Source organism: Antennarius striatus, chromosome 19, assembly GCF_040054535.1.
Source record: "Antennarius striatus isolate MH-2024 chromosome 19, ASM4005453v1, whole genome shotgun sequence".
NCBI lineage: Eukaryota > Metazoa > Chordata > Actinopteri > Lophiiformes > Antennariidae > Antennarius > Antennarius striatus.
In genome coordinates, this window is record NC_090794.1 from 14,669,377 (window position 1) to 14,680,175 (window position 10,799).

A 10,799-nucleotide genomic window follows, 5' to 3' on the forward strand; every position below is an offset into this window, starting at 1 on the left:
CTTTGGGTCAACTGTCCAGAGCAATGGAGAGTGTGGAAAAGAGGTGAAGAAGCGTGTCCAGGCAGGATGGAACGGGTGGAGGAAAGTGTCAGGTGTGATGTGTGATAGAAGAGTTTCAGCTAAAATGAAAGGAAAGGTGTACAAAACTGTGGTGAGACCAGCGATGTTGTTTGGTCTAGAGACAGTGTCACTGAGGAAAAGACAGGAGACAGAGCTGGAGGTAGCAGAGAGGAAGATACTGAGGTTCTGTTTGAGAGTGACCAGGATGGATAGGATCAGGAATGAGTACATCAGAGGGACAGCACACATTAGAGGTTTTGGAGATAAAGTCAGAGAGGCCAGACTGAGATGGTTTGGACATGTCCAGAGGAGAGATAGTGAATATATTGGTAGAAGGATGCTGAGTTTTGAACTGCCAGGCAGGAGGCCTAGAGGAAGACCAAAGAGGAGGTTTATTGATGTAGTGAAAGAGGAAATGAAGGTAGTTGGTGTGAGAGAACAGGATGCAGAAGACAGGGTTAGATGGAGGCAACTGATTAGCTGTGGTTACCCCTGAAGGGAAAAGCCGAGAGAAAAGAAGAAGAATTTAAAAAACCCCTGAACTAACACAAATAACACATGCAGCAAGGACAAAAAAAGCCACAGGTTGCCAACACCTGGAATAGACTCATGAGTCACAACTGTTACAATATTTGTAATGAATACAACAAATCTCATTTACAACTGGCGTTTATTTTATACCAAAATGAATATTTACATAAAGGATCTGCATATACACAACCAGTCAAAAGTTTGACACACCTTCTCATTCAAAGATTTTTATTTATTTTTATTACTTTGTACATTATAGGTACAGACTGAATACCTGGAATCCATCACTGGGTTGATGACTGAGTTAATTATTCAGTGTAAACACACTGAAGAGAAAGAGAACATAATGTCATGATTTTTGACAAATACTTTTCTTTTTTAAAGCTTTTATACCATCTCAGTCAAGGCAATCTGTTGATGAATGAATGCTTTTATTCAACATGAAACTTAACTTCAAGTAAGATCATTGTCCAGTAAAAGGGATTCGACATCATGCATATAATAGTCACACCTTTCTGTGATATAAAATGAAAACGTATGGGTGCAATAGTTACTATACACTCTCAATGACTTGGCCCTCCCCCTTTTTATCCTGTATCCTGCCTGTTATCCTCTGCAAATCCTTCGCTAAAATTTTATCGAGGCGCTTGTTCATCTGCCTCAGCTGTCTGTCTGTCAGCGTCCTCATGATGTTGCCATTACGTTTGGAGACAGACGGGCGCCCCCATCTGAAGTGTCTGATCTGATAGGAGCCATGTTTCCTCTGCTGTGGGATTAATTGGACATGCGACTTAGAGCTGAGTCTTGTTGTCAACGATCCTTGGTTTTGATGACTTTCTCTATTCGGGTCTTCCCTTGCATCATCCTCATGACTGTTCAGCTGCCTTCGTGCCTGAGGCGGGAACATTCCCTTCACTGAGCCCCCTCCATCCTGAGAAGAAGCAAAGACCTTCACAGGCCGGCGCTTGCGGCCATACGGTTTGCCCCAGCGGAAGTGTTCCATTGCATAAGAGCGTCTCTGATTGTTGTGGGATTCCAAAAAGGACTCTAATATTTTATTTGCAGGAAGCCTTTTGATGACAACGATGCTGAGCAAAAAGTCTTCATCATCCATAACCTTCAGCAACAATGCATTGACATCTGGAAATTCAGGTTGGATCACAGACTTACGGAAGTGAATGGAGTCCTGCAAGGAAGATTCACACAAAAAACTGCTTAAAGTCCACTCTTATCTTCAAACATGTAATACTGTTGCAATCAGGCATTGGCTGTGTTATTCCTAAGGTTTATAATTATTATAGTCAGCTAATGCTAAAAAAAAGAGACTCATGCAAAGACTATAATTTGCATAAACTTTAGTATCAAAAAGGATTTTCAGATTGTGTCACCATGGATTAAAGCCTAAATCTCAACATCCACAAAAAGGCAAAAACAAAGTTGGATTGATTCACCAGAAAAATGTGGCAGATGTTTGAGGTCTCGTGTCTCATTGAGGCTTTGAATTTTGAAGAACAAGACCCAAAAGAAATCAATTTCATGGTACCGATGAAGGAAACTAAAAAGGTCAGCATGACCGCAACTAGAGCCCCCCCCCCCCCCCCCCCCAAGAAAAACAATCAATGTCATTGATGCAAATTTCTAACAGCTGTAAGGAGCTTTACTCTAATCTTTCAAAAACTGCTCCGTAACAGTTTCTGCTTGTGTCAACAGAAGGAGAAGAATTATTTCAAAGTCCATTTCATGATTTTTGGAATACCAACAAATTTCCATTTCCATTGATTAATATGCCCTAACTGACTCAATTGGCCCCAAATGTCAGAAAAAAGGGAAAAAAATCAATGAAAAACTTCATTTGATTTTTCACATTAGAACAAAACCAGAAGTGACATCATGTTAAAATATTTGTACTTAAAAAACAGCTTACAGGTTCTTCTTCTTCTACAAAAGCTACAGGAAAAGACGTATTAGGCATTGATTGTTTCAGCTTTGCTTCTCATTTTTAAAAACAAAAGAATAATATCTGACACAAATAAATTTCACTTCATGACTGTTTTGAGTGAGACTAGATTTTTTTTATTTATTGTGGTTGCATCATCATCACTTATTATTATTGAAATACCTCTGTGTGAAATTTGTCTCTATAATAAAGCTTTGTTCCAGAAGACAAACAGAGTTACACCAATGTCCATAGCAGTTTGATGGTTTGACCTACCAGTGGCCTCTCCTTGTGCCTGATGTCATCACAATCGGAGCCGTCTGAGCACCCGAACCCAGGGGCGCACATGTACGACATCACCACGACAAATGCTGTTGACAGAAGTACCATCTTCACCCTTTTGATGATAACAGAAACACAAAATTAGGCCATGAATCAAGCAGATCCAAAAACACAGTAGGTGTTAATGTCCAGCATCGACATGCTCAAATAAGGATAAATGGACTCTTTTTGAATAAATAAAGTTGGTGTTTCTTGATCAGTGTCCTTGCACAATCCTGCTTTCCATTCCTTATATGTCTCTATATGTTTTGACGTCAAGTAATTTTTATCAGTGTAAAATATGGCATGAACCGTTTCCCACCCAAAGGCACACATTTTGGAACAGATGGTCCTGATTATCAGCAGCACATGAATGTATCTCTAGCGTAATGTTAAATGTATTTGGATAATGATATGGTCAGTCATGAAGAGAAAAAAAAGTTGTTTTTTTCTTTTGCTGGAGGGAGGACACAGATGTTTTTGGGAAAGCAGACAGCAAAAAAAATAACATTATATTACATAGAACACCATAGAGGTGAACTTGTCATATTCCAAGAGAAATAAAATCTCTGCATTGAAATTAATATAATTAACTTAAGGATTGAAGCAAGAGTACACATGGATTTTCATTCAAAGTTCAAAGTTCAAAGGAGCAGAACTTATTTGCAAACTTTCAAGTAGTTAAAATTTTTTTTAAAACTCACAGTATTATAAAAAAAAGTAAAATGGCTAAAATATAGTATTCCCAAGTCAAATATTCTCATATTGCCAGAATACAGTCAGACGTCATGATCATTATTAGAGGGGAATTATTAGAGGAGTCAAAAGATGAACGGGGAGAATCTTGTAAAGCAATTTTAATGTACGTGTTCCGGTACAGAAAAGACATTTGGAATCTTTTGGAACGTCACCACTACATGGAGGCTTTGTAAAAGCAGTTCCAGTTCCATTCCAGTGGAGGAGATAGTTGTTTGTGAAGCAATCCTCGCTGGTCTTCGCTTAAAATTCACACAAACTACTTCCTGGATATATCATAGTGAATTTATATAATAGAAGAAACCAATCAATTCTGAAGCCAGATCCTGAAAAAAACCACATCAGTGAAATGTTGGTGTCCTTGAATAACAATCGAATGAATAATAATACCAGTGTGATTCTAGATGCCAGAGTCTTGGTTGATTTAGGAGTCATAGTAGGGAGTAGCTTTAAGATGGAATGATCCAGGTGTTACAATATTATGGTAGTATTACTTGTTTCATGTAACAGTACAGATTTATTGTTAATTTTTTTTTTCTTCTCATAAAACTATTAATTTATTCTTATATTTTGACTTTCTTCACAAACTTTTCCCATTTTTTCCTCTCCTTTTTTGGCCATGGTACTCCATCATAAAATACTATTATTTTGAGAGACATTTTCTGCCTTGTAGGCAGCAGTTATGTAATATTTTCATTGTCAGCAGCAGAATCCATCATCCTCTTGCTGGATTCAAGGTTAGCTTCACAGTCATAAAAAAGGAGCCACATTTATTACTTAACTGAGGATCATTTCTCTTCCACATGAAATGTGTTTTAAGTTAATATAGTTAATAGAAGGAATTTCTGTGCTGCGTGGAATATGAACAAAGTTGCTTTTGTTGAGGACCCTTTAGAAGAAACTGAACTTGTCATTATTTTATAGTTGTTTAACAAGTGAATGATGGAACAAAATAAATATCCACTGTCAGCTGATATGTGTAAAGCTTCTTGGTCAGTGGGCAGTATGAAATCAGATCGGCAATGCTATGATGGGAAAAGCTTAAAAACAGGATGAGCGTGTTTAATTATGCCATAAAAAACACATCAAAAATCAGCAGAATGAATTCAAAGTTCTTACATGTGCATTACATGAATGTACAATACATGTCAGTGATGAGTTTACACAGTGCTCTTTTGTCAACCTGTAACTTGCTGTGACAATAGCTGCTGTATCTGTAATCACTGCACACACTGCCCTAATGTTCGTTCAAGGACAGCAATTGATAAACGTACATGTATGAAAGGAAATTTGTTTAAGTTCCTTGCACTCATACAGATATTCATCTGAGAAATGAATGGAAGGAGTATTTCTACAAATAATAACAATGAATTAATTCCTTTATGACGCATCTCCATTGGCTGAGTAACACAAATAAACTGTCTAACTCCGGCAGAGCTTAATCTACAACGCTGTGACTCACTCAGCTCTGTTTTGCTCTATACATACCTGCTCTGATCAAAGAAACCCTCAAAATACGATTAAAAAATATTTGAAACCACCTCTGGTAATGACTGATGAAATATGCATTTTATTTTTTTGTTTGGAGAGGTGTATGATAATGGGATGTCCATCTAATGTAACTAATCATGCTCTCAAAAAGCAAGACAATAACTTCAATATCGGTTATTAAATTTAATAATAATTTACAGAGGAAGGTCAGTCATATATCATATAAACTGTAAAAATGTGTTATAACTACAGATAATAAGGGTGATAAATCATTTCTTTTCTTCAGAGAAGAAACATTCAATCACAAGTTTTCACCTGCATGAAGGCTAAAACTAGTTTAAAAACTTTTTTTTACCTTTTCCAAACGACTTTCCCCCCTTTTTGGCTCTTATCTCTCTCCGTCTGTCTACAGATCTTCTCAAGTGGCGACTCTTGACTGTGATCTCGTCGTCCCCTGCCTCCTCTGTGCTTGTGATGAAAAGAAAGGGACTGCTGTTTCCTCCTTGGAGGAGAGAAGCTCTTTTTATAGTCGCGTGAGGTATGGAGCTCGGATCCTCAAGGCCGCAGGGTGTGTTAGAGGTAAGGGGTCTGGATGTGTTTGTGTGTTTGAAAAGGCAGCCTACACACTTTTAAATCAATGGTGTAGCTCACGTCACCAGATAATATGTAAACTACTGCAGTTAGCTTCCTCTTCCTCATCCTGCTTCATCATCTGGGTGTTTTACAGTCTTGCAAGCCATCAATTATCTTTATGGATTCTGAGCTCTCAGCTAAATTTCTTGGGTGCATGTTAACATTATTATACACTCATAAAAACTCATACACTCATAAAAACATGGAATGCCTGTGGTTGTGTCTCTTGAATCCCTCCAATATCAGTCATGATGACAGAGAACAAACATCAACCAAACAAAGTTGAGGAGCCAGAGTAGAGTGTGCTGATCAATATGATGGATTGGATCATTATTCTGTGGATTTGCTTTACGAGGTGTGCGTGTATCCCTGTGAAAATACTTCATTAGGACTGACTGTTTGGATGTCACAAGTGAGCTGGAAATGGATAAGAAGACACACACACACATGCACGCATGCACGCACGCACGCACGCACACACACACACACACACACACACACAAATCACCTCATTAAACGACAAGCTGTGCCGTCCATTATTCCATATATAGATGGATAAACCACGTAGAATAACAGAGTGAGATGAGACAACATGTGCTCTTAATATACTCTTATTTTTAAAGCTTGACATTGTAAGATAACCTCAAAATTGGCTTCTTAACGTGTGATGGAGATCAGTAAAATATATTAACCTGTCAGATTCTTTCCTCTCTCCTGCTCCTGCCCGTAAATCTGAAGCATCACTGGATCTGAATGTAAAATTAAAAGAGCAACGTAAGACACCTCCGCAGTTCTCAAACAGAGGTTTGAACATTATGATATAACAGTGCATTCCAACAGCATGATGACGCATTTCACCCCCCCTTTCCGAAAATAGTTCTAATCATAATTATAGAATAATCAGGATTCAAGACTGAACAAGTACACATAACATGTTAACATGTAAATTGTTTAAATATTCCCACATGCATGTACTCCATCTCCACTCAGTCAATATTCCCTCTTTCTCTAATACTTTTAACCCACACATAAATGACACATCGATGCTACAACACAAACACCCCCTGCAACACCTTTGTTAGTTTACAATGAACTGAGCAGTGATGCAACAACGCTCCTGCAGCGGGTTCAAAGAGGTATGATGTATTGATCTCGTCCTCCACCAGGAGAACTGGGAGCTGTTCCTCCAAGTCAGTTTCTGCTTCTTTGAGTTACCTCCTGGCTTCCACTACTTGTTTTCTGGTCTAGACTCGGTGCCCACTTCTCTGCTTTTTATTAAAAGTGATACCTGATTCACATGGTTCCACCCCTTCTGCCATTCCTGAGGCGGAAGAGCATAGACCTCCATTATGCCTTCACTGTGGATAAGGGGTAGCGGATCTGAATAAAGACTACACTCTGACTGTGTGAATAAGCTCTCTGTTTCTTTCTGTCTCTCTTTCTCTTACGATGTGTGTTATTACCTGAATGGAGAAAGAACCAGCACCAGTGCAGCCCTCTCGAGTTGCATTGGATCATGCATTTGAGACTCCTTCAAAGACTTGGCTCTTCCTCACGCTCCCTGCCGGACCAAAGTACCAGCTCTCTCAGCCGGGCAGTGTTTCATGCTGCCTGTTTACAGTGACTAATTCTTTTCTTCTTTTCCTGCATTTGTATCTGCATTCTGCTTGGACACTCTTCTCTACTAATCCCTCTCCTCTGCAATGCACTGACTCACATTAATCCATCTTAATTGTTGCAATAATCCATGACTTTTACAGAGCTCATTTTACCTCAAGAAAGTAGTGCATTCCTGGGATGCGCTTCAAGAAAAATTTGTGCATCCCAACATGATGTTTATGCATCCCAAAAGTAATAACAGAACATATGTTAGAAGCCATATGCAAGGATTGAGTTTTGCCAATAGTACAATATTAAAACTAAACAAACTGTTACTTTTCATGATTTTATTAATAACTTCACAACTGTTTAAGTAAAAAGAATAAAAAGAGTAATATTGCATATTATTTTTATTAAAATTGTAATGCCTGTTAATCATTTGAAACAAAAACACAGTTTTAGAAATAAAGAAATACTGTATGTAATACAGTTTCTTTCACGTTCACTTTTCACTCAACAGCTTTGCCTTTAATTCATATATTCTCCTTGGACACTGCACCAAGTTGAAAGAGCCTTCTCCATGCACAAATTTTTGTCTTGGGTGCTGACATTTAGCCGTGCTTCACCCATGGAAACAATCGCGTCCATTGCGCTACAGATATTTTGCTGATTTTTCCAGGTCTTCGCTTGGCTTCTTCTGCGTCTTCTTCCATACTATCCAGTGTAATACACGTCTCTCTTTCTTCACTTACTTTTGATTGTTTTTTATTCCAGAAAGTACTCATCGTCACTTGGTTTTTCTCCAAATTTTACATCTTTTTCAGAGGCATGGTGATGATGTAAGACTAACCCCTCGCTCTCTCACTGCAGCGTGTCAAACGAGCAGATGTCCTGCTGCTGTTTGGTTGATTTTAATAAGACTGTATCCCTCAGGTGAGTCTCATGATGAGAAACTCATACGAGATCAAAACATAATGGTGATTTCCAAATTTGAAATTTAAGTGGAGAAATGGATAAATTGTGAATATATTTGTTGAATGGAGTTGCATTTTATCGCAATATTTCATTGCGAGTTTTTAAAGCTTGCATCCCAGGGACGCACGTTGTCTGACGATTGTGCGCCCCTGCCAAGAACACTGCTTTTATTCTGTCTTCATTCTCCTCACATTATTGTGTCTTGGAAGCAAACACACCAGATCCGGAGGCACCCTGCCAAATACTTATACAGCAAGGAGACCCTTTTAGACAAGGTCTGGCTCTTAAAGATGTTATGACTTACTTTAAAGATGTATCTTTGATTGTAAAGAGTCATAAAGACCAACAAATGCTTCATTCTCCTCTGGGGTGAGAGCAAGAATCAAGAGGAGAGGATAGAGGTGTCCTCTCCTCTTGATTCTTGCTCTCACCCCAGACTAATATGAAAGCAATCTGGGCTCTTGTTGTGCTTGTGGTCCGGTGCTGTTTAGCCTTTGAGCAGCAGCTATCCTTTCTATGTCGCTAAGCATTCCCACATCTGCCACCTGCTTGAAAGGAGCCACTCTTTCCTGAGGAAGAACCCAAGGAGATAAGGTAAGTCTCACATCCTTATCCATGATAAAGGTTCAGCTAAGTACCTCCTCTCTTCCAAGGCTTCAGTAGACTTGCATATTGTACAATTGACTCCTGGACTAATAGTCTCCAGGGTTTTAAGGGGAAAAGATAAATTAGCCTCTGAAGAGGAACCTTTATACCTGGATGGGATCTTCTCCTGTACCAGTTGGGTGGATGAAAGATGACAGGTGAACGGATGGAAGAATGGTCCTGTCATACTCGTGTGACTTTTCCTGGGCGATTCTTCAGTCAACATCTGCAACTGCATCAGGGCTACTCACATTGAAAGCTGAAGAAAGGTCTCACTTTATTGGGTTTTCACACTTCTGCATGGAGCCTGTGCATTAATAGAAGAAAGTTGGAAGAAATACAGGTGAGATATGCAGTCAGCCAATCTCCCACGGTGCCACCACTCTGTGCCACCCTTCTTTGGTAAAGTTAGTGTCACTCCTTCCCTGATTGATATCAGAGCTGATGATGCGTTCTTTGAAAGTTTGCAAATGCACCAGCTCTGCAAATTAATCAGCATATCTTTTGTCCATCTCCACGGAGCCTCTGTCTTCAACAAACTGGACCTTAAAGCTTGGCCTCATCCTTACAAGAGGCAAGTGGGAACCAGTACTTGCCATTTTACTCACACACTAGAGCACCAGTTCATCAAATACCCCACTGTGTTACAAGCGCTAATAAATGATGGCAACTATCAACAGTCTACCTGGATACAACCCAGGTCACCACCCCCCTGCTTGGCTAATTGGTTGAATGCTAAGACCAAAAAGTTAGACTCTATTTTTCCACCGACTTTTATTGGGCACATACTTTCATATGGTCTTTTTTAGTGGGACAGAAGTTTCCACCTTGTTCTTGTGAGTTGCAGGACGAGTTCCTTCCAAACGAGCAGCATTTGTAGAATTTCCCAGGTTTGGACAACAGCCACCCTGATGCCTCTCTCAAAGCCCTCACCTTTATGAAATATTATTGAATACCAAATCCTGAGCCCATTGCTTTGAACCTAAAATTCTGTCTCTGCTCCCATCGTAATCCAACCAAATCCAGTACTTTGTGTTCTTTGTGAAAGTGTATGTTGCAGACACTTCAGTATGGTCCATTGACTATGAACTGCACATTCTTTTAGGTGGGGGTCTCTTACAGAGAATACAGTAACTGAGACAGCTTCCAATAACTATGCTGTTAAACTGGCTTTGGAGGAATTGAGCAATTTCTGGGTGAGCATGTAATAACTCTCCATCATTTGGCCAGATCATGTGAACATATCAAACTTACCTTCAGCTAAGCGATTTAATTAAAATTAGTCAGGGTTCGTATTTGGAAAGATTTTAACTTTATTATGTTTATCATCCAATTTGTAGTATTGCTGAAGCCCTATGCCGTAAGTTATTTTCTGAGTAAACAGAACTTAAATCAAATTTCATGCTCACTTCATCTGCTGGATGCCGACCCGAAGTCCCTCAGCTCTTCTTTCTTACTGTTTGCTCAATGCTCAATGCCATTTATCAGCCAGACTGAGCTCCAGCCTTGTGTACACAATGTTAGCCCCCTGGCTTCCTTGGCTAAATGTTGTCTTTGGTTATGTCACCTGTCCTGCTCTATCTGAGGATAAAATGGTCAAGCTCCAGGTGGGAAATGTCTTTCATGTATCTGTGCATGTTCTGCCCTCAGTTGTTATGTCAGTTCACTTCACATGTTTAGAAAGCCTTTTGAACTGTTTTGGGGGTCAGCGTCAGTCTTTCATCCAGGCACCATCCAGGCCCAATGACTTTAAAAAAGTGGGACAATTAGGAGACAGTGGCTTCTTCCATAGCATCTTTGTAAATCCATGCTATCACAAGTAGAGTGTTCTTGTCTTCTAGCGTCTTCCAGC

General features: G+C 39.4%; 1 protein-coding gene across 1 annotated transcript; it reads right to left on the bottom strand.

Moving 5' to 3' along the window:
* Positions 1 to 747: 747 nt before the first annotated feature.
* LOC137613415 (pro-opiomelanocortin-like) lies at positions 748 to 6,902 on the bottom strand. The gene is made up of 5 exons (XM_068342626.1): positions 6,802 to 6,902; positions 6,421 to 6,477; positions 5,451 to 6,145; positions 2,804 to 2,924; positions 748 to 1,777 (listed from the first exon to the last, which is right to left on the bottom strand). The coding sequence occupies exons 4-5, from the start codon at positions 2,915 to 2,917 to the stop codon at positions 1,145 to 1,147; spliced, it is 747 nt and encodes a 248-aa protein (XP_068198727.1). The 5' UTR covers positions 2,918 to 2,924; positions 5,451 to 6,145; positions 6,421 to 6,477; positions 6,802 to 6,902; the 3' UTR covers positions 748 to 1,144.
* Positions 6,903 to 10,799: the final 3,897 nt, after the last annotated feature.

What these genes read in the sequence shown, in the direction of transcription:
- LOC137613415 (XM_068342626.1), bottom strand. Translation starts at nt 2,917, where the DNA reads ATGGTACTTCTGTCAACAGCATTTGTCGTGGTGATGTCGTACATGTGC. An exon ending in GGCACAAGGAGAGGCCACTG is followed by an intron (nt 1,778 to 2,803) that starts GTAGGTCAAACC and finishes TCTTCCTTGCAG; the next exon opens with GACTCCATTCACTTCCGTAA.